General features: G+C 40.9%; 1 protein-coding gene across 4 annotated transcripts in view; it reads left to right on the top strand.

Annotated features, from left to right (window-relative positions):
- Positions 1–23,932, top strand: part of abi1a (abl-interactor 1a) — a 47,596-nt gene that overhangs the window by 17,368 nt on the left and 6,296 nt on the right. For 2 of the 4 annotated variants that reach the window (XM_054623113.1, XM_054623114.1), the window contains exons 3-7: positions 10,593–10,769; positions 16,220–16,323; positions 16,940–17,092; positions 21,642–21,742; positions 22,957–23,091. In XM_054623113.1, the coding sequence (XP_054479088.1) occupies positions 10,593–10,769; positions 16,220–16,323; positions 16,940–17,092; positions 21,642–21,742; positions 22,957–23,091 (670 nt within the window). The remainder of the gene's footprint in view (positions 1–10,592; positions 10,770–16,219; positions 16,324–16,939; positions 17,093–21,641; positions 21,743–22,956; positions 23,092–23,932) is intronic. The other 2 variants (XM_054623117.1, XM_054623116.1) reach the window with 1 other exon arrangement.

The following is a 23,932-nucleotide window of genomic DNA, read 5'->3' as shown; positions in this document are numbered from 1 at the left end:
TGTCTAATGGCAGTATGTTAGTCAGTGAGGAGATAATGAGTCAGGCTCAGGGAACAACTTTGGAGAACTCTGGTCATCAAAACCATAAATAGGAATCTTAAGCTATGCTGGGTGCTATGGTAAATATCTTCTTGCATGATATAGGTCATTTCATATCTCTATAATGATATATATTAAAATAAAGCACATTTTCTGGTAATTTAATAAATAAATTGTCTGATCTAGTCTGTGATTTGAGTTTTTTCTCATTTAATTAAGAACTTCAGTGCAAAATTGTCAGATTTTCTGAGAATTTTTTGTAACTATGTCCTTTTTTATTATTAATTGAAACATTAAACATATAAATTAAACCACTTTTATACCACAAACTGACCACTCAATTTAAATTAATCAAGTGCAAATTTGAGTTTCCATTCATAAATAGCAGTTGCAGATGTGGGGATAAAACAACTGACATTATTTCACCAGTGCAGCTGTGTTTTACAAAGATGTTAAACGGCCTGCACTTACATTTTGGAGCTGGCCGGTGTTCTGATTGAACCCAGTGACCACAGTGATGCAGCAGCAGCAGGCTGGATGCAGAGAGCAGCTGACACACATCTACTGTACTCTGTTGGATTCCCACAGTCTCACTGAGATGCTGTTAATACAGTTACACAATATTCTTATCTGATCACGAGTCGGCCCGTGTTTGTATTTATGCTCTCGGCGCGGCACACAGTTCATTGTTTTGGTTGTTTTTTTTTCATTCCAGTCCTCATTCCCTCGGTTGTACAGTTGCATGCCGTCACACCCTGCTGCTTGTGCGTGTGTGTGTGTGTGTGTGTGTGTGTGTGTGTGTGTGTGTGTGTGTGTGTGTGTGTGTGTGTGTGTGTGTGTGTGTGTGTGTGTGTGTGTGTGTGTGTGTGTGTGTGTGTGTGTGTGTGTGTGTGTTGTGTGGTGTGTGTTGTGTGTGCAGTGGTGAGAACACACACTCATGCAAAGGCTTAAGGTTGTGTCTATGTGCTGCTGTGGCGGCTTTTTGACCTCCCGTCGAGGAAGAATGGCACTCATCCAAACAGGAAATGAAGCCCTATAGGTCTCCCTGTGTGTGTGTGTGTGTGTGTGTGTGTGTGTGTGTTATGTATGTGTGTGTGTGTGTGTGTGTGTGTGCTCCTTGTGTTTCCTGCTGATCCCAGTGCTTGCCTGTGTATTTTGTCTCTCCTGTCTCTCCTGGTGGTCTCTCCCACTTGCATGGCTGTGAAATGTAGAGTTTCATGCAGAGTTTGTCTGTATTTTTCACTGTTGGATATTTACACATAGTCTTCATGCCTCTTTTATTTTTAGTGGATTAAAGCGATGTGTCTGTGTATGTGTGGTAGAATCTTTGTGTGGCCCATTGCTTCAGGGCTGTGGTTATTTAAAGGTAAAAGACATGGTTCTGATATTGGAAAGTGGCAAGTTTGGAGAGTGTGTGGAATTATTTTGGATTGGAAAAATTGAATTTATTACCTTAATTCAAGATAGATTTCTTTTTCATTATTGATTTATTCTTTTTTTTATTTATCAAATAATTGTTTGGTTTATAAAAAAACTAAATGCTTTGTCCACCAACAGTCTTAACCCCAAAGATAAGTCAGTTTAAACCTATCGTGATGAAGCACGATAGGTTTAAAAAAATCCCGGAAGACCTCAAATTATATCCAGCAAACAGTACAGAACTCGAGGGGAGAAGATTTGAGAAGCTGCAACCAGCGAATGTCGTATTACAAGTTTTATTATATTAAATTGTCGTTGATTTGCCTGTGAATCTCTATTTGATTAACCATCGAATCCATTCAGGACTTTAAGACCCTTTAAGACTGTTGCTGAATTCGCAGGGTGTGTTTCTTTGCGCCTGAATGTGAAGCATTACAGCACACACACACAATTATCACGACTCCTTCCTGCATGAATGGAGGTTAAATGTGAAATGACTGGTGACTGATGTTGTTCAGTGAATCATCTGCTCCTCTGCTCTGTTTCTACTTCCCGTCCTCCTCCTCCTCTTCTTCCTCTTCCCCGCTGCAGATGCACCATGCAGTCTTCCCCACTTAGCAACACTCTGCAATTACATGTAATCATCACACCTCTGTTCTGCAGATCCGCCCTATTGAAGAACACTGTAGGCAATTATTTTAACAGCGTCTTATAAACAAGGCTGATTAGGAAATACTCCTCTTCTGTTACGGAAGATTCAGCTCTCGGTGTTTGTTATCTCTACTGTTGTCTGGCTCTTAAGTCTGAGCATTATGTAGGCTCGCTCTCAGCTTGTAATGCAAACCTCAGAGCTCTTTCCGAATGCTGTTTGGCCGCAGCCCAAAAGTTAAATTGGCAAAAGACGGGCGAGGTGTTTCCATATGTGCTGTGTTTGCAAACAAAGCTCTGACCTAGGCGTGCAGTTCTTTTCATTTTGCTGGGAGAGACAATTCCTCCAAGGTTTTACACCAAATCCTCACACAACCTCTTCTTCTGGCTCCGTCACATCAGACATGGGTTGTTAGATTCACCATTTTTTTTTTTGTTTAACAAGAAGCTGCCAAACTGAGAGCTCCCCACCGGGCGTTTGACCTCCCGTTTTGACTTTGGAGTGTGGATGGACGCTCCGTCATGCTCCGTGTTGCACTAACAGCCCCACCGAAGGGCCTTTCTTTGGACAGCTGTTTGACTCTGCGGATGACGGGCTGTAATCATACTGAAAAAACAGACCAGACAAGAGAGGGCATATTCGCTCTGCTTCAACAGCCGCTTTGGCTCAATGCGGCAGTGGGAGGGTTGGATTGCACTGCTCCTACGGATGAGGCCGGACACGGTGAAGAAGCAGGACACAGACGACTGGGGGCTTCGGCAGCCCAGAGACAGTAAAAAAAAACAGGCATGTGACCGGAAGTTCAACGGTTTAAATTGAAGTGCCCTAGAGCAGAGGCTTCTGGGGGATGGGCTCCCCACTGGGTCACAAGGTCAACCTGAGGGGTCACGAGACGATGGAAGAAGAAGGAAAAGATCATTTTCTTGTTAAATTCCTAAAACGTATTAGAATGTAGGGTATTGTATTGTTGGAACTTTTACTATTACAAATCTGATAGCTGAGAGAGACTTAATGATACTTTGTTACTTGGATGAATATGACCAAGATCATTTTTTTAAAGAACAACCTGACATGTTGTGAAATACGTTTATTCACTTTCTAGCAGGAAGTTAGTTGAAAATGAATGCCGCTTTTCTATCTGACCGTTAAATATGTAGCTAACTAGCGTAGCTTAGCACAAACACTGGAAATGGAGGGAAACGGCTAGCCTGGCTCTGTCCAAAGGTAACAAAATCTGTCGAACAGCTCACCAATTGACAAGTTATAGCTATTTTGTGTAAAGATGACAATTCGCCTTTTAATGGGTGTTTATGCGCCCTTTACATTGTCCAAACAAAGGCATCTGTACAAGAACATGGCCTTCATAACATTATGAACAGTTAAGAAATGGCAAAACCATGATTTGAATCAGGAACAGTGTGATCAAAATTTAAGTAAACAAGACTATAAATCTGAAAAACTTTCATCTGTTCCGGTCTGCACACACATCTCGTTGTCTTTTTTTAGTTTGATTTGACAGTGACGGAGCCAGAAGTCGAAATTCAAAGATGCCAAGATGCCAATTTCTCCACCAAAATGAGGATTTCCCACATTAATGCAGCAAAACCACAAGATGTCTTCATGATGATGATCACATTTCCAGATTTCCACCAGAGCAGTCTGTTCATGAGGATCCTTCTCTGAGGAGGTTATTTCAGGATAATAACTGTAGTAGAAGCCGAGAGAGAGTAAGTGGGCGCAGCAGAAATAAAAGCTCACTTCATCATAAAATAACTGCTGGAACACATTGAGCTTCACACATTGTTCAAATCTGCCTCCCTGGGGTTGAACGTGGGTAATAGTTTGAGCGTGAAGCGGAGATTTGCAGAGAAGGAGACTTTATTTTCTTTTGTTCTCCCTGGAAAAATAATAGTATGTCCTCATCGGGCTGTCTTCACCTGTTAGCGTCTTCGACCGTTGGGATAAATCCTCTTGCGCCGTAAGCCTGAAACTGAGGTTGAGATGTGTTTAACAGACGTGAGCTTCATAGTTATTATCTCCTCGTAATCCTGCAGAACAAGGATTTCCAAATCCTGGACAGCTGTAAAGACAAGCTTGTCTTAGCTCTCAGCCAGGAACGGCTTTTAATAAGACCTCGTGGCTCGTCTTATTTCATAATTATGTGTAGTTCTGGTTTTATGATATTATACGCCAGTTAAAAAATATTCCATGTCTTAATATTCTTGGATAGCGTAGCATGGGAACGGAGTGCTCTTCGGTGTCCCAGAGGAGCAGGAAGAAGAAGAAGAAGCATCGCTGCCGGTTTCGCTGAAACACTTCTTTACGTCATCTGCGGTCGATCTCTTATCTTTAACTATTTGCATATTTGTCTGGTCTAGTTTGGCTGCAATGACACATTGGTATGTAGGGTGTGTTTGTGTAGCAGCAGGCTGTTGTGTGTGTGCGTGTGTGCGTGTGTGCGTGTGTGTGTGTGTGTGTGTGTGTGTGTGTGTGTGTGTGTGTGTGTGTGTGTGTGTGTGTGTGTGTGTGTGTGTGTGTGTGTGTGTGTGTGTGTGTGTGTGTGTCCTGCAGTACAAGCTGTGCAGCTTTGTTTTATTTGTCCCTGCGTTTGTGCATAGCTGGCAATTTATTGAGGATATCATCCAGTCTGCCAAAACGCTGACTTCTTCTTCTTCTTCTTCTTCTTCTTCTTCTTCTCTCAAACATCTGTTGAAGTGATATCATCAGCTTTTTGTCTTCTTCTTTGTTGTCTCTTCTTAGCTCACCCTTCCAAAAGCAGTGTGTGTTTGTGTCTGGCGGGAAGTTACGTTCGCGTAAGGCTTCGACATTCCTTTTTCCTGGTGCTTTGATTGGCCGTGCAACCGAAAGAGATTTACGCCTCTTCGGCTGATGTTTGTGTGGACGCACTCTGTTAATGTGTTACCTGTTTTTTGCAAATCCTCCACCCGTAGTGTTGATCAATATGACGAAGAGAGGCCGGTTCAAATAAGTTCACTGTTGGAAAGAATCTAATTATCATTCAATACCATGAGTCTAAAAAGGGGCCGGATTAAAAAAATAATAAAAAAAAGTGTGTTAATGAAAAGAAATCACCTGCACTCTTATCTCCATTACACTTAATTAATTTTCTCAAACCGGAGACATAACAAACACACAGAGAACAATACACTATAGAGGAATCGTTGTTATTCAGAACACACCTCTCTGTTATGGTTTTTTTTTGTAAGAATGCAAAATGGTTACCAATATTATAAATTCACAGGATAATCTTTTGTCAATCTATGAAGTGATTACAGAATAAGCAACAGACCTTGTTAGTATAATTAAATATTATATCACATAGGTTTCATATCAAAGTCATCACTAGGTTGTAAAGAGCCCAACTTATGATTTCATAAGTTCCCTTTTTCAAAGTTTTTTATTCATTACATTTATAACATTTCCTCCTGCACCAAATGTATATGTCGACAATTGAAAAAACATGTCATGGCTCTATTTTAGAAAACTAAATCTTTCACCATCATCTGTTTGGTATCTAAATAGTCATCCAAGAACGCCGGGTTGGTGATTCGTCGAGTGACACACCACGACGTCATCCTGGGTCTTGAAGTGAACTCAACAACGGCCGACCCCCGTGTCCCACTTTAGATCTGCAAGCCTTCCAAGTGCAGCTGTTACTCAAAATGGCAACAATCAGGATGAAAAAATAAAATAAATCACAAATTACAAATATTTAGGCGCTCGTTGCTACGAACAAACACAACAAGAAGCTCTCACCGTGGCAACCGCTGCGCTGACTCACTCTTATCCCAAAATGGGAAGAACTCTTTCAGTCCAAAAGTGGTCTGGACTGGATATAGTTTGTCTGTCTGGCTTGAATTGGAGGATGACGATGATGGTGTTGGCAGCAGTTCCAGTGTGTGACCTAAACCCTCACATCAGTCATAAAGGTGGGTCACTGGGTGTGGGGAGAATCGGGTGGAATTAGAGGGATAGAAAAAAAGAAAAACTTAGGGTTTGCAGAGGAAGAACTGAGTGAAAGGATGAGTTGATGATGAATCAACTAGAAAGAAGAGGAGGCCCTCTTTAAATACGATGTAGAAGCCAAACACCAGAGCCAAAACTGCTCGGCGTTCTGGGAAAAAAACACCCACAGGCCTAAAACATATGGGTGACAGTCGTTGAAAAACACATGTGAATCATCCACCTTCCAGTTTGGCAACATGTATTCCACATCAGACTTTCTCCAACAGACAGATGGAGCGTTTTGGATCAAGTAAACACCATTTTAGTGCCAGTTGAAAAGTCGGAGGGAGCCGTCGGGGAGAAGAGAGAAGCTATTTAGCAGCTATTGGAGCTCCCCACTGGGTCAGTCCAAAGGAGTCAAGCCAGAATACGCTTTTCTACTTAGACCTTCACCATTTTTTTTTTGTCGGCTCCATTCTGCCGGTCAGCAGATAAGCAATGCGCTCTCGACGGGGTGCTAACAGCTCGCTGTGGTTTTTCCGTATTTACCCCTCTGAGATCACTCGTATCTAAAGGCCACACTGTTACAGCAGTGGCGATTTCTCTCAGCATACAGGAAGGAGATTACCTCACACCACGCCGCCCTTCTCACTTCCCCCCCCCACCCGTTTGCCAGCTGCGATGATGTGTTGGTCCACACGCTGCGCTCTGATAAGGTGGAGTGAGCTCAGCCGAGACCAGATGCTTTCCCAATTTAGATGCAATATTTCAACAACAGTTCTCCTGTTTAGGAGGAGGTTTTTTTTTTTTAATGGTGGTTTGTAGAGGGACTTTTCCTGTTTATTAGTTTAAGCTGAAAACTGCTTTTTTGCGATAATTTCTCAAATGTATTATCTCATTTATCTTATGATAACAATGTCCCATGACTGTACAAGGTCTCTACTACCCTATTCCCACCAAAATTAGCCTGTTTATGCAGGATTTAAAATAGATGATAGAATCATTTCCCATTGCCAGTTGTGGATGTTTAAGTAACCATTAGTGCAAGCAGTCGAAAGTATGCCGTCCTGTGGTTTTTTCTTTTTCTGGTTTGTCACATTTACAAATGCGCCGGAAAACAGGGTTAGTAAACAGTGAAAGTGTTACAGTAATTGCTTCTGCTTTTTTACATGGCTGTTACTCGTTCAGTATCTCTTTTAAACTCTCAAACCAGAGTTGGTGATTGTTGGAACAGTGGAAAGACAAACAAAGACGGTTTTAGTTTGTTTCTGTTGAATTTGAATGAAGTGTGTTTTACAATGATCAACAAGCTAAAATTACTGTTTCTGTCAGTCTGGTAGCTTTGAGGAGCGCATATAACAACTGTCTTTTTCTCACATAACATAAGTCTATTAAAGGTTTAAAAAAGAGAGCATCACTCTAGAAAAAGGGAGAAATTGTTCCATGACTGCTGATCTGAGTCGATCAACACACGTGACTACTTCTTCAGAGTCGTTTGTCAGGGGAAGGAATGCCGATTGTAACATTTCCCACGAAAGACAAAGGCCAGATGTTTGTGGGTGTAAGTTAGTTTTGTATCCAGTAGGAAATAAGCTCAGGAGAGGACAGTGTGTTGGAGTCCCAGTGAGGTGAAATGAGGTTAAAGCTATATTTTAAAAAAGGCTGACTGAGCTATTCCCTAAATCCTCCTTTACTCCTTCTGTACTTCTTCACTGTACCCCTGCAAATAAAAGGCAAAAAGACTGATTAGATTTTGACCCAGTTGTTTCCAGAAAATCATGATTTATGGGCATTTTCTCTTAGCTGTGTGTGGAGTCAACTTATTAGCTCAAATCCAGTCACAGTGGAGGCTCAACACACTGGAGTTTGAAGTGTTGCTAAAATGGAATATTTGTGCATCGGTTTGTTCGCCTCATTGGGAAGACTTTGTCACCACAGTTCTTTTTTTTTAAATTTATATTAAGAGCCTCTCATGTTCTGGCAGCTCAGCTCATGTTAAAAAAAAAAAAAAAAAGACTGTATTCAACATTCTTCCATCCCCTTTAATTCAAACAGACACAACAGTGGAACAGAACGGATGTTTCCTCTTTGTATGGGGAGTCTCTGCGGGAGCAATTATGTATGAGAAACTTTTCCGGTTATAAAATATTGATTCTTTTTTTCTGTCATTTTGAAAAATCCACAGTATGATATCCTTGTGTGTACTGTAAGAAGCACAGACTGTATATAAGAAGGCGACATAGTCACCCATTGGTTTGTGGACTGCTGTTTTTGAAGCCTTTTTTCGCCGCCATATTGGATTATGGCTGTTGCTATCTTATTTTTTTGCAATCATTGAATGGAAACTAGAGATTGAGACCATAAACTCGTGTTTCGAATGTTCGCTGAGGCAATAAATCAAGTGAAAAGTAGGGACATTTTCTCATAGACTTCTATACAATCTGACTTCTTTTTGCAACCGGATGAGTCGCCCTCTGCTGGTCAGTAGAGGTAATGCAAGTTTTAAGACACTTCCATATTGGCCTCACTTGGCAGAAGTCTGTTAAAAGGCAGTTTAAATCTCATAATTCAGCCAGAGAACAGGGAAATAATTACCATCGCTGGGAATTTTTTTTTATCTCAGCCCCTTGTAAGAAGTGGTATCTGCTTTGCATCGCTTTGCACGAGCTCGTCAGCTCTCAGGTTTAAATTTAGACATGACATTGTCCAGAGATCGCTGCACTGTACTGGACTTCACACGAGTCCACCAGTGTTGTCGAGTCCCTCGACCCTGGGATGAGTGATACTTGAAGTCGGCCGTACAGTGGAACAGAGACAGAGCTCAGTCCAGCTCCAGATCCCTGTGGGCATGAAAGGAATCCTCTGTTGGGGCTGTTCGCTGACTCCGACTCTGACCCCCCCCATGAGAGACCATCGTTTTACTGGTCTGCCCTCAGAGGACATTGCAGCCTTTCATCTCTCAGAGGAAGGGCAGCTGCTCCTGAGCTCCTCCCGGCTCAGGGAATGGAAATGCAGTGGTGGTGTGTGATGGTGTTTAGATCTGTAGAAGATTGGCAGTGTTTGAAGGTGATGGTTTATGTGCCACCTTGATGGCAGACGACTTGCAGAATGTAGTTTATTAAGCAAAGATATGAAACATATTTTGGTTCTATCTTTCTATCTAAGTGTGGATTTACTATATATGGGCCTGGAATTGTTGGTAAGACTTAACAAGCCAATTGAACAACATTGTTTGAGTTGGAATGAAGTGTGTTTTACAATGATCAACGAGGTAAAATTACTGTTTTTGTCAATGGAGTCTGGTAGCCTTGAGGGAACGCATATAACAACTGTTTCTATTTTCATTTTACTCTGTGAAATAAGGGTTTATTCAGACCAAACCAGAGTTGGTGATTGTAAGAACAGTGAAAATAAAAGCAAGACTGTTTAAATTAGTTTTATTTTGTTTCGGTTTTAATCAGTGTGTCGATGATCAGCGAGTTCAAATTACTGTTGTCTGACTTGAGTCTGGTGGCTTTGAGGAGAGGATAGTAATTGTATTTTTTTTGTACATTAAAAAGTTGTAATTATCCACATCACTGTTGATTTGATGTATTATATATTCATTCATTGAGCACCATTGCATCGTGCTGGAAAAGGGTTGAAAAGTAGTGTTTTCACCTGGCATAATAGACAACATAATTAAAATATATCATTGAGAAAATAATCGTCAAACAATCCATAATACAAATAAAAGTTGTATCCCTGAGCTGTATTTGTATCAGTCTATGAATCAAGACTGAGAAAATGCTGCCTCATTTAAACCATAATATTCTTTTTGATTAAACCCCGGCTGCAAACATGCACCTTGCAGGGTATCAAGAGGGGAAGCCTTATTTCTGAGTTCAATTATTTTTGTTACAGTATTTGGAGCCAGCAGTGTGCGAGGTTTCCTAATGCATCTTAAAAGTAATTAGTTTTTATAAAGGGGGACAGGCTAATTAATGGAGCATTGGTGCAATTGGTGGAAAAACACTCTTGGTCCCGAGGAGCATAAATAATGCATCACGATTTGGCCCAAGAATTTTGCAAACGGAAGATGAAATAGTGGTTTTCCCTAATACACAATAGACTTAATTTGATTCCTCTGAAATATGAATGCAGGTGGTGATAAACTTCAATCACATTTCATCAGTTTTTATTCTAACTCATCACTATCTTTTTTTTGTGTATTTAATAACTTCCTGAATTAATTAGTCTTTAGAATCTAGATTCAGGGGTCAGTATTGTTTAAGAAACTTCCAGATGCACATGCTTCGGTCATTATTCCGTTAAGGCTCTCGTCTCTACCGCAATCGATTTTATTAGTGTGCTCTGGCTGTTGTAAAAAGATTACGAGCATTGTGATGAAAAGCGCAGCCTCGTGATTTAATTAAACCTTCCTTACGCCGCTGTTTGACAAGTTCATCGAATCCCAGAGGTCCTTGTTGTGCCGTACGTCTCGATCACACCCCCCTCTAATGTCTCCTGTCATTCACAGACGGTGGACATCCATAAAGAGAAGGTGGCCCGGCGGGAGATCGGGATCCTGACCACCAACAAGAACACCTCGAGGACCCATAAGATCATAGCGCCGGCTAATATGGAGCGACCTGTCAGGTACATCAGGAAGCCGGTTGACTACACTGTACTGGACGACGTCGGCCATGGCGTTAAGGTGAGTGGAGTTTCCTGATTTTGGCGTATTTTTCTCTACTTCAGATCTGCTTCCTGAGCAGATTTCTCTACGCTCAATTAGTTTCTCTGCTTCTGTTCTTCCACTATATCTAATTTTCTCCCCCCCCCCCTCGCCTCTTTCTTGCCAGAGGTATTCCTATCTCCCTCCCTCTCTTCTCTCTCTCCCACTTTGACTCGTTTTTCTGGCTCACACTCTCATCTCTTGTGCTTTTCTCTTTCATCTTCAGAAAGCACCCCGACTGACCCTACAGGAATATGTTGCAGTGTGGGTTGTTGGGAAACGGGTTGGGGGTGGAGATGAACTTGGAGAGAAAAAAAACAAAACAAAAAAACAAAGTGATTACATCATACAGCTTTCAGAAAAACAGCTCTATTCTCAGAGTGATGTGAAAAGGACACATTTGTGAGACGTTTTTTTAAAGGCACTTAGGCCTCGGACCGCCCTCGTAATCTCGTTCTCCAGTTTCTGTAAACCTCACAGAGGAATGATGTTGTTACAATTAGATTTGTTCTTTATTTTCACATCGGTACAACCTGAAAGGCGGGAGAGGACCTGGTTTTCATGTGATAAACTCCCATGATTCAAGTGTGACATTTTCACTCCCTCTCTGCGATCAGGCCTCGCTTTAGGGGTCACTGGGTCATCCAGACAGTGGCGGTAATGACATCAATTCCTGACGGCCAGAGGCATTTTTTAGCGATCTCCACCCTTCCCCTCTGGCCCATCAATCAGCCAATCAATTGCTCTCAGACGGATTGGATTAGAGGCCCCAGCATCACCGTCCCGTAGCGTCACAGGCATTGATAAGGCCGGATAAAAGCCATTGTGTCGCTCTCAATTTACTGCGTGGGGAATTGGACACTCCTGTCATGGTGGAAGAGTGAGGTAGCTAATGGGCAGCGAAAGATGTTATTTGGATGCGTTCCCCACAACAGGGACCAGTCCAATAGTATGGATATTGTGCACTTAAAAGTATACAAAGCTGTGTTTTATTATTATTGAATTAGGAGTTCTACATATTTGGATCGCTAAATCACTTTCTTTAGTTTGAGATGATCAAAATGAGACCACTCTGATCTCTGCATACTAAATATGAAGCTAAAGGATGTTAGCTTAGCCAGCATAAAGACAAAGTTATTAACATATTGTATCTCATACATGTGCTGTTATTGTTAATTGGTATAAATTAGTGAGCTTTACAGGTGCTTGCAAGGCAGATTTGAAACCTTTTGAGGAAGTCTGGCTAGGTGTTTCCCTTTGCTTTCAGTCTTTATGCTAAGCTAAGCTAACTGACAACAGGCTCTATCGCCATAGTTAGTGCACACGCATTCAACTCCCAGCAGGAAAGTGAATAAAATACCTAAAAAGGTCAAATCTTTCCTTAAATCATTCGATAGTATTTCTGTTGATTATAGTTTTCAAATTTTCAGTTTTTTTGAATAATGTTATACTTTGTGGAAAACAATAAAACCCCGTTTTTTAAATTATGATTATACAGTTGACAAAAAATATCATTCCATTTAGTTTTTGACTTCAGATTGTTTTGTCAACTTCTGTTTTAAGGTCAAGTATCAATATATGATTCATACTTTTAAAAGTGATAATACATTTTATATAATCGCAGGGAAAAACGCAAGAAAAAAATTGTGCATCATCCAAACGTCTGACTCTACTTTGTCTCGCAAAATTTAAAATAACACAACGTCATTAAACAATAGTGTCAAATTACCGAAACCATCGTGATTCACGGCGGCTTTGCGAGCGTTTGATGAATCTATTTTAAGAACGTTACACATTACTCTGGGCCTAATCTCCTTAAAATGTCTTCATGAACGCTGCATTTACGTAGTGAATGTGATGAGTAACACACACACACACACACACACACACACACACACACACACACACACACACACACACACACATGCTCCTGCAGCCGTCCTACATCGCTCACCTCCTTTCATCTAAGCATGTCACAGCCCAGAGAGCCAATCAATACTCAAAATCGATACTCCATATTAATTCGTACGGCTGCTGTCAGATGCCCGGCTTGTATAGAATATCTATAGCCACGGTTTACTTACTGACCAGAATCGATACTTTAATAGGAGTTTAAATCATGTTTACTGGAGCTGGTTAACTGTGAAACTGTGCTGAAGGTGCCAGAGTGTTTGCATCGGCCTAAACTGGTTCAACGACCTCGCGCTGTGTTTTTACAGCTAAACACCAAAGCGTGAGCAGTGTAGCGCTCACATACATTATTAAACAGAAGATGTCTGATCCAAACAAGCAATAAAAAAAATTAGAAGAGGAAATTCATCTGATAGATAATCTGATTCCTCTCTGAGCATCATATCAATAATAATGTGAGCTGACAGATCTGGGTGTTCCCGCATCCCGAGGCGTTCCGACAGTGACGTGATGCTTTTTGGATTTGATACGAAAGATGAGATTTATTCTTCCAGTCAGCTGATGTTTAATCTAGTCAGCGGGGATGATGTCAGGTGTTTGAAGTTAGATTGCATTCCTTTTGATATTTTGTATTGTGTCAGTTATGAGTTTAAAAGATTATGTTGAAGGGATAGCTTTTGAGGGATTCTTTTTATATTTTTGCACTTAAGTGGAAAAAGCAATGACTACCTTTTGTTTTAAGGTCCGTTCAATCATCTAAAGAGGTCAGCAGGTCATTCTCTTATATTTATATCTTCAGGGTTGATTCAGCGACACCCTGGTGATAACAGAAAGTGAAGTATAATATTACAGCAAATACTCCTTGAGCAGCTCAGACAGGAAGATCAACTGGTGTATTTGTTTGCAGTGCAGCCAAACAAAGCGTTGTTTTGATAGAAAATTAGGAAGTCAAAAATCTAAACTATTTGCAACCTAAATCAGATATTATGCTCCAGACAATGCATGTAATTTTCTACATAAAAGCACTGTAACAGGAGTTTGTCACCTTTCTAAAGAATTAGAGGTGTGCAGCCCGTTGCCTGCATCTCCTAACAGCTCACTGTGACTATTTTTTTCTTGTTCCATTACTTCCTACAATATTAACAACTAATCAGCTGTTCACAAAATGAATAAAAATGACAACAAAATAACTGCAGTGATAAAAATACATTGTGTCTACTGTGTTGGCATCACAACAAAGCCCCTTGGTATTTGGCCAGTTGTAAATGGTATGTTTATAAATTACAGTATACTGCTAATGCAACAGTAAGTCACAACAGAAAGTTTGCATTAACTTAAAACAGCTGTAATTTGGTGTAAAGAGAGTGAACAGTATGAAATGAGCCTGATATCTGTGCGGAAAAATGACAAAAAAGTAATATATGGATTACATGCACTCATATTTCCCTCTAAATCCATTCTGCATATGCAGGCAATGTCAATAAGGCATAGAGACGGCAGAACCCCCCACTAACAATAAAGAAATGAGTACAGCACATTTACACATTTAATGACTATTGCTGAAAAAAATGACGGCCATAATTGTATCAAAAACAGGATTTGATTTCATTAAAATCTTAAGAATTATAACTTTAAATCTACTAGTTGATTAATAAACCTGCTGAGCTGATTACAAGGTCACGTAAAATCAAACCGTCTTGATTGTGAGTCCCTTGTAGCATTTAAACACAGTACAACACCACATTACAAGTACAATTATTTTCAGGACGTATCCTCTGCGACTACCATAAACTCAGGAAGTGTTTGTGTCTTTTATTCTGAACGTTGACCCGACAGACTCGCCCAGCCCTGACAGTTCTGCATCGCTCCAGTTTTTTTCCACCCTGGCTCGACATGATAAAGCCTTTTTGGACTTGATAATGACCTTAATCTGAACCTGTCTGTCAAATAATTCAACTTGGGGTGTTAACTAAAGCATTTCCACACTGCCAGTCTGGTTTGTGCAGGAAAAAAGGAGATACGGCATTAGCCAGGAAGATAAGGGAAGACAGTCGTAGGCCTTTGCATGACCTACATTGTAAAGTGAATCCCGTCTAGCTCTGATAACCTGGACTGAGTGAAATTTGAATGTGAAATTCACCATTCGCAGCAGCACTGAAGGTGTTTTTATCTGTTTTTTTAAAAGAGGCAGAGAGCACCCCATGCTGACCTACGCTGTGAAACTGCTTTTTTTTCATCTTCTCTCTTTCTCTGGTGGACTTGTGAGAAGCTACAATGCTTTTCTGCAGAGGCCACTGGGGAAGCTGCATTATAGATGAGCCACTTGACTCTGCAGTTGTCAAACCCCACTGCTTCTGTTGGCTTTATATTCTCTTTGACATCAGCCCACACAAGTACAAAGGTGTTTTTTTTTTTTTTATTGCTGCAATGCAATCATGGGAATTATGTCGAGTCAAAACCTGGATATGTACCAGGACAAATTAATCAAATAGATCTTAAAATTCATTTTTATGAGACAGCTTTTTGATGCACAAAGGTAAATTCTTCAATCTCAGACACCATGTAAAGATAAAGACCTGTTTTCTCTCGTGCACAATATAAATGTTTCGTCAGATTTCCTTCCAGTCTGACTGTTGCACTGGGTGTGGTGCTGTAGGTCTGGAGCCACAGTGTTTCCCTCTGGTAGAATGATTTGTAACCGCCGACCTGCCCGGGTCTTGCTAAATGTTTACTCAGTGTAAATACAACGAGGAATCATTTTCCTCCTGCTCGCTTGTACTTTGACTTCTGCTGATCCGTTTAGCCATTTTGACAACTCATTCTTTCTGTCTCCCTCTCTTGTGTCTTTTTTCCCCCATTCGGCTTCATAAGTGGCTAAAAGCCAAGGTAAGTCCGGCTTGTCACATGACCCCATTTTACTATAATGTATTATTGATAGACTCGTCCAACTCCCTTTCACAGCAAACCCCTGTATATGTCATTATTATTGTCATTCCCCACGTTATACCCATTAACAGACTGTAGTCCTCTTAGTATAAGCACACCCTCCTTGTCAAGTTACCAACCGTGTATGTTGTCACTTCCTTTACATGTTGTGTAGTTGTCCTTAAATGTTCTGTATTCAATCGTTAAAGGCTTCCCAGACAAAACATATATCCTTATTTTGTTACTGAACAGTTATGTGGAATTTGCAATACTTTAAATCCAGATGTTGCCAAATTCCAAGCTTATAAGTTATCTGTTTTTTTCGGCCGTTACATGCCTGTTAAGACACATGTGTTTTTGCAATAAGCTGTTGGAACAACCCAGAGGTTTCCAACCTGCAATCTGCAGCAAACACCCTGTGACTGAGTTGAACATGAACTAGGGCGGCATTGCATAACTCTTCAAATATTACCAACTGAAATAAACATCTGTGTTGTCATCTGGGCAGCCTATACCATTTGATTTCTGTCACATAAGTGTATGAAGTAATTTGTTTGTTAAAGTGTTTTTTTTTTTTCTTCTTCCAACCACAGCAACATGGAAACAATCAGTCAAACAGAGGAGGAACACTATCGAGGACCAATCCGCCGACGCAGAAGCCGCCGAGCCCTCCCATGTCAGGGCGCGGCACGCTCGGGTAAAGATTTCCATCACCATGAAAAGAAAACTAATCCTCTAATTATAAAACACTGAATGGAAAGAGAAAAGTATGAGCTTTTGTGGGGGCGATACAAGAACATGCAGTTAAAGTAAATGTCACATTTATTCATATTTTAGATTATTTTTTGGGTGTTTGTACCTTTTTTTTTTTATTTTTAATGAATAAATGTTTGGTTTAGAGTAACACAGTGAACAAACACAACCCACTGAGCCAACAGGACGCCCCAGGATATTATTTTTTTAACTAAAGTGTTGTTGTGATTGTGGTTTTGGCTCACATTCACATTTGAAATGACAAAAATGAATCCAGGCAAAAAGCGAAAAGCCTGGGAACTTTTTATCTGTTGGTGTAAAACGGGTCTCGCACCCCCGATGAAGCCCGTCGTCTGACGCACAGCATCAGCCGCCGACACTAATCAGATATTAATTCCGAGGGTAAACTGTGATGCACTCGCATGCAGCCCGGAGCACCCAGCTGGGTAAACTGATAGGATTTTCAACGCTCTATTGAACGCGGCCTCGCTGTTTTGATAGTGGGATTTGCACTGAATTACGATCATTCCTGTTCATGATTTATTATTTATTTTTTGCAGACGCAACACATCCTACAAGACTCTGGAGCCGGTGAAGCCGCCCACGGTGCCCAACGACTACATGACCAGCCCCGCCCGACTCGGCGCCCAGCACGGCCAGCAGCACAGCCCCGGACGCACGGCCTCGCTCAACCAGAGGCAACGCACACACAGGTAGATGAGAAAAGACTGACACACACACACACACACACACACGCACACACACACACACACACACACACACACACACACACACACACACAGGTTATTAATAGACTCTTGGTTATTAATTTAAGCGTCACTATTTCCTCTGTTTCATATCATTGATAATTAAATATCTTTGTTGTGTGAGACAAACAAACAACAATAAGGTGCCTTCATGAGCTTTGGGAGCTTTAATGTAATTAACTTCTATTTTCAAACAGTTTACAGACTAAACGATTCATCCTTTAATCAGAAAACTAAGTAATAAATAAGTCGATAATGAAAATAATTACTTGCACGACACACTGGGACATTATTTGTGCTTTGCAGGAAAATGTGGACACGCATATAAAGATAACCTACAGGAGCAGATCAACACATACTCACACACACACACACACACACACACAAATGATACTTAAAGTCAAGTCAGGTTCAATTATATGATATAAAAGTCTTCAAAAAAAGTCAATAAAGTAAGAAACCTGCAGGAAATGCAACAAAATATGTTTTCTAAAGCAGACATGCAATAAGAGCAACAAGTACAGAGAATAAGTGGTAGTACAAGTGAATGTAGGGAAATAAAATGACAGTATACCTTCAAAAACTACAAAGAAGCAACACTGCAAAGTACTATGAATACACAATAACAGAAGTACTCTAGCGTGTACAAACCACAGTACAAGAATAAGCACAATACACCAATAAGGACTTCATGTGTTCACAAAATTTCACTTATTCTCAACTTCAAATTTATATAGCTTATAGTAAAATAAAATCTCTTATCAAGTTGCACATAATGTGGAGTAAGTCTTGGCCTCACAACACCAAAATGAAAGCAGCCAGACATTGTTGCCCCCACTGATATGATGAAGAGAGAAATCTAAACTTATACAACAAACTTTATGGATAAAAGTCTCTCAAATCTGCAGATGAAACGTTATCAACTTTGCAAAGCTTTTAATGGTGAGCGAGACCGGTACTTTATACTTTTTTCCCATCATTTCATGGACAGGTACGAGTGGAATTAGTGCTCCATCTACACCTTTAAACCGAGCACTAAATGTGTTCTCAGTGTTTCAGTAATGAAAGTGAGGAAAGCATCTCTCCAAAAACCACTGTTCCCCTCTGTGTCATATAGTTCTAATCTCTTCTCTTTTGATCACTTTCACGCCTCTCCTCCTCTCCTCTACACCAAATCCAGCATTTAAATGTTTGTCAGGGTTTGTTACTGCAGCCTGAATCACTTTGATATTAATATCTGTAAAAGCCTCTGATATGAAGTGCTATTTAAAAAAAAAAAGAAAGAAAAGAAATTCAGCTGCAGCATAGAAACCCTTGAGCACGACTCTCCAGGATTGTTACCCTGAAGTCTCCTTCATCAAATCTGAGTTACGAGCTAGAGAAGTCTCCTCATTAGCTAAAACGCCTGATATGCTGACTGTGATGCTCATAAATATTACATGAGTATTTTATTTCCCTTTCCGTGGAAACCAACTTCTCTTTCTTGCTCATGCATGTTTGCAAAAAGCTGCTTATTCGTGCAGAAGTTCTTCTTCTTTATCAATAAAACACCCAAACTGTAGGTCTTTATCAGATGTTTAACGCAGCATCAGCACCACTGTAACCGATCTGTGGTTCACAGCCACTCTGATGTCCCTTTACCAGACCGGTGCCGTCCTGCCCTGCTTCAGCTAATATTGCTGTGGCATCACTATTTGATTACACCGGCTTAAAGTCCACTGCGCTTATTCAGCTCATCAGTCTCTGCCATCCTCGACTGAGGCCTAAATCCAATATCTGCGTGTTCCTGCTGTTATTATCTGTCATCTCTCTGCGGGGAAGATTACAGGATTCCTGCCTCGACTATCCAAACCAAACAGGATGCATTTAGGATGGTGTATGTGGTAGAATCATACATCAAAATACCATCAATTGTTTAAATATTGTTTTAATTGTGCCAGCTGTTCTTCCTCAACTACTATCTACTCTTCCGCTTCATTGTTTGTCCGTTTTAAACCACATTAAAAGTAATCAGGGTGGCCAAGAGGATACGACATGCCCTTTATAAAGTTCCCCATCTCTCTCCCTTAACACATCTCTCTACTGAAATCTTTGTGATTAAGGCAAAGTAGGGTGAAGTCAAGTGCCCCCACAAAAAAAAAGTAATTAAATAAAATAAGTTATCATTGGGCAAAATACTTTGATCTGATGCTAGGACTATAAAACAATAAAAAAGCAAAGAAATTTCACTGAAAACATTTTTTAAAGCAGGTTTAAAAAGGTTTCTTTGGGGAAATTATATCCAGGCTGAATAATAATTAAGGACTGAGAATTTTTTATTTCGTTTGTTTTTATAATGTTGAATATTGCATATGGGACTGTTTTCTTTTCATGTTTTTGGACTTTAAATATTTAGATGAGGTTTTTGAAATATGCCGTAGAACTGCAGAAGTTCTATTCAGTTAAATTTATATTTATAGTGTACTTATTTTGCACCAGCAAGATACACCAAGCTGTCTGATTCTGTGACGATCACCTTTGCACATTTCAACTTGCAAACACACTTTACTTTATAGATAAATAGAAAATAAATACCTTAACTGACTTGATCCCAAAATATTAGAATTGAGGTCATTTTTTCTACGTTTTAACATCTTGACCTCAATTGTGAAGCATCCTATGGAACAATGCAGCCTTTTAAAAACCAGAAAAGATGACTCTTATGTCATATTAAGATATCCAGAATCTATTACAATAACTAGTCTCATATCATGATATCGATATAATATCAACATATTGCACAACCCTGGGCTACTTTGTAAGTCTTGTTTCCCCACCTATGCGAAGCCATCATGCCATGATGACATAGCACTCACTCTTTACATTTTGTTTCTACTTTTTGTTCCTTTTATGGAGAAAACTCTCCATTGGCTCCGGGGACTTTTTTTGTCAGCTGTGAGCGAGTGAGCTGGAACTCTTTTGAAAGCTTCGCCGTGCGTTACAGACGGACGATTTATAAACAGCTCACTGTGTTGAGTGGAGGCTGAATGAGCCAGGCATGAAGGTGGAGGGATGGAGCTGAGTGCTTTTATTTCACAGCGAGCGCTTTGAAACAGAGCAAAAGCAGGGGAGGAGATAAGTGGGTTAGCGAAGGAACTGCAAAGTTATAGGGGGGATTAGAACGGATAAATCCAAAACATGCAGAGGGGGGAGTGAAGTACGTCGTGACATTGTTTAGTCTTTGTGCCCAAAAGACACTCTGCTCCGACCGCCACCAACATCCTTCAGGGGAGTAACCCCCGCTGTTTGTGCCTGGAGCGCCTCAGGGCTCCACTGACATGGATCAGAGAGGAGGAGAGGGGGATGATGGGAAAAGGAGATAAAGGGATAGTGGGGGGAGGATGAGGAAGGGAGCTGGTTCAGAGGGATGGAAGGAATCAGAGGAGACGGGTGGGGGTGGGGGGATCACTTTACAGGCGATGAGAGGACGGGGTCGATGGATGGTTAGGGGTGAGAGGTAGGCAGAAGGATCAGTTAAGGGGGGATGAAAGAGCTGGAAAAGGGTGAGGTAGGGCACGAGGGACTGGAGCAGAAACGAGGATCAAGGAGAGGCAGAGAGAGTGAGAGTGAGGGGTGGGGGGGTTTAGTCAGCGAGGGCATTGATCTACGAGCCCCGGGGTCAAACACGGGGTGAAGCAGCGCTTTTACGGGCCACTGCAGAGTGACATACATGCTACATTCACATGTCCTATATCCTCACAGGATAGAGGACTGTTGTTTTTGTAAACAGTTATTACTTTTGTGGTAATGATGAAGTTTGAAGTTAATTTTTATACAGTTTATAATGATGTGAAAGTAAAAACTTGGGCAGATTTTCTAAATGATTATGAAATATAGTCATGGGAATTTGTCACATTTGAAACATATTCATCATAACAAATGATACATTTACATTCAAACAATTTTGGTTAATCACCTATGAATCAGCACTGCAAATACGATGAATTCCCAAATATGAACACCTTACGTTTTGACAATAAATCAGTGAAACACAAATTCACACAAATCAACACTTTATCAGCATTGTATTGTATCAGCACTGATAATACTGGCTGACTACATCTGTTAGCAACATCTGCATATGTGGCTTTAGTTTATATCATAGTTCCCATGAATCTGATGTCTATGATGCTTTCAGTACACAGTATACACAGCACATATAATAAGAGGATCTGAAGTGAGATATTTTACATAGTTTGCATGAAAAAAAGAAAATCTAATCCTGTACTTTGTGTCATTTTATTCTATTACTCTGATTCTGACCAGAAGAATATGAAGTGTACTGTCTGATAATTCTAAATCAAACCTGAGCACAGATGCAGCAGAGTCCATATATCTGCAGTAAGACCTGCTATGAAGTCCGAGCATGTCGCCCTGAATAAAGCAACGTCCTCTCTCTCTCTCTCTCTCTCTCTCTCTCTCTCTCTCTCTCTCTCTCTCTCTCTCTCTCCCTCAGTGGAAGCAGCGGGGGCAGCAGCAGCAGGGAGAACAGCGGCAGCAGCGGTATTGGCATTCCCATCGCCGTGCCTACGCCCTCCATCCCCAACCCTGGACCAGGTGAGACTTTTCTAGCTGCACATCATGCAGTGACAGTAACCACAGGCCACCTCAGCCTTTTCTCCTCGCTGATATTAGATGAGGGCAGGAATCATACCGAAACCTGCTCCAGGCATTTTTTTAACGCCTGTAATAAATCCTGTCCCACTCTGATTTACGGCACCGCTAACCCCACCGAAGTGCTTTGTTACTCCCCGATGCTCCAAAAACCTGCTTTGAGTATATAAAAATAACAGATATCTATTTATATTCCAACAACAAAACCTGTTTTTTGCACTTCTGGTTTGTTCGACCGGTGTGAAATGAGATAATGCTCTTTAAACATTGACAGGAAATGAGGCGAAAACAGGCTGTTTGCACGATGCTCATACCTGTGAGTTTACTTTGATGCATGCATTAGACAGCAGACAGAGTAGCTGCTACATTACACTACCTATTACTACATGCTATTAGCGTAAAGTGCATATCTGTGTCTATTTGCATATTAAAGTATATAAGTTAAAAATATTTGCTTAAAATCTAGAAATTTGAAGCAACAAACATCAGGAAATAAATTGTATTTCTTTAAATATAATATACATGTTTATTCCAATTATAGTCGTTATTTGACACGGTGTAAATGTAACGTGTATCTGCAGATAGTCAGACTACGCTACACACAAAGCCTATGTTTACCAGACAGGGATTATGCGTACCCATTGTGTTCTAAGCACAGCTGATTCTCTATTCTACTGTGTAAATAGGCCACGCTGCTTTAGGGCCTGCTTCTGTATAGTTGACACAGTAAGGCCCACATAGGGACGTGCACAAGCTGCACACTGCACAACACCGTGCACACGCCCTCAGATACTACTGCGTTTAACTTTTTACAAAATATTGGAGCTGAAGAAGAAATATTTTTTTTTTGTAGCAGCTTTTTGTACCTCAGCGCCAGGATCAGGCCGGCAGCACAGAACTAAGCACTCCCTTGCTCTCTCCGTGCAAGCCGGTCGCCATGGAAACACTCGATTCATACCACAAATATAGAGTGTGTGTCCAAGTTGTATGCGGGGCCTTGGCGAAGCGCTCCTCGTGGTCCCAAAGGGTTTTACCAGAGTGAAGTAGAAGTGATGTGATGTTATGTAACGGCGGTGAGGTTGCAGGAGAGGCGGCGGGTGAGGACGGACTCTGTTCTGCTTTAAATGGTTACTAATGTAAAAAAAAACTCCTTTCAGTCCCGCCCATGTCTGCTCCCCCGGGAGCCCCTCCGCCTCCCCCACCCCTACCTCCTCCCATGGCCGGGCTCGGCCCCCCACCACCACCTCCACCACCACCACCACCACCACCCGCTCCACCACCCGCTCCTATAGGTGAGACACCTTCGACCTCCGAGGCCGCTCCTGTCGCCTCTTTCTCCCCGGACGGTGGATAATCAGCTCGTCTACTTTGATCTTCTTCTGGTGGAGATGCACAAATCAGGGTGTTGTCTGGGTGTTGACTGTTTGTACACACTGCAAGCAAGAGGTGCAGATCACTTCTGTGCCATAACGTTAAGGCTAAAATATCTGGCTGCATAGACTGTTTTGATTTAAATTGCCGTAAATCGATGAGTAAACAAAACTTGCTAAAGAACACTAGTTAGTTCATGAAAAAGAAGATAAAGAACTTAATGTTTACCTTCAAATTTCAATTATTGATCCAATTTTTTTTATTTCTGCAGTCTCTGAATTTAAAGCTTAAAGACAAATAAGGTTTGTGTTTCCTTAATTACCCATAATTTGCACTTTCTAGATAAAAACTATTGCTCCTTAAATTTAATATAGTTCCTTAGGAGATGCGGAAGGATGGAATTGTGACTCATGGCGGTTATTCCGTCAATAAACATGTTTACCCTCCACTGGTTGTTCAGCCTTGTAGGAAATAATTGCTGATAGTCTTGCTTGCAGTGTGAACAGACTGTATGTGCTTCTTTTTCCGGAGACAGGTTGCTTACAATGTGAGAAAGCTTCTTTTTTTTTTATCCTCAGTGGTGGTGGTGCTTCCTTACTCTTCACTTATCTGCTATAATTGGCTATTAAAGAAGTCTCATATCACCTACGGCCTGGGAAAAGTTAATAACTGCCTTCGGAATCTCTAAAAATCTGACCTCAATCTGCTGTATGTCTAGAAAGGTCATCCAGGTTGACGGACTAGATGATTATTTTAACAGCA

The sequence above is a fragment of the Anoplopoma fimbria genome, chromosome 21 (assembly GCF_027596085.1).
Source record: "Anoplopoma fimbria isolate UVic2021 breed Golden Eagle Sablefish chromosome 21, Afim_UVic_2022, whole genome shotgun sequence".
Taxonomy (NCBI): domain Eukaryota; kingdom Metazoa; phylum Chordata; class Actinopteri; order Perciformes; family Anoplopomatidae; genus Anoplopoma; species Anoplopoma fimbria.
This window is presented reverse-complemented; position numbering and strand designations above follow the sequence as displayed.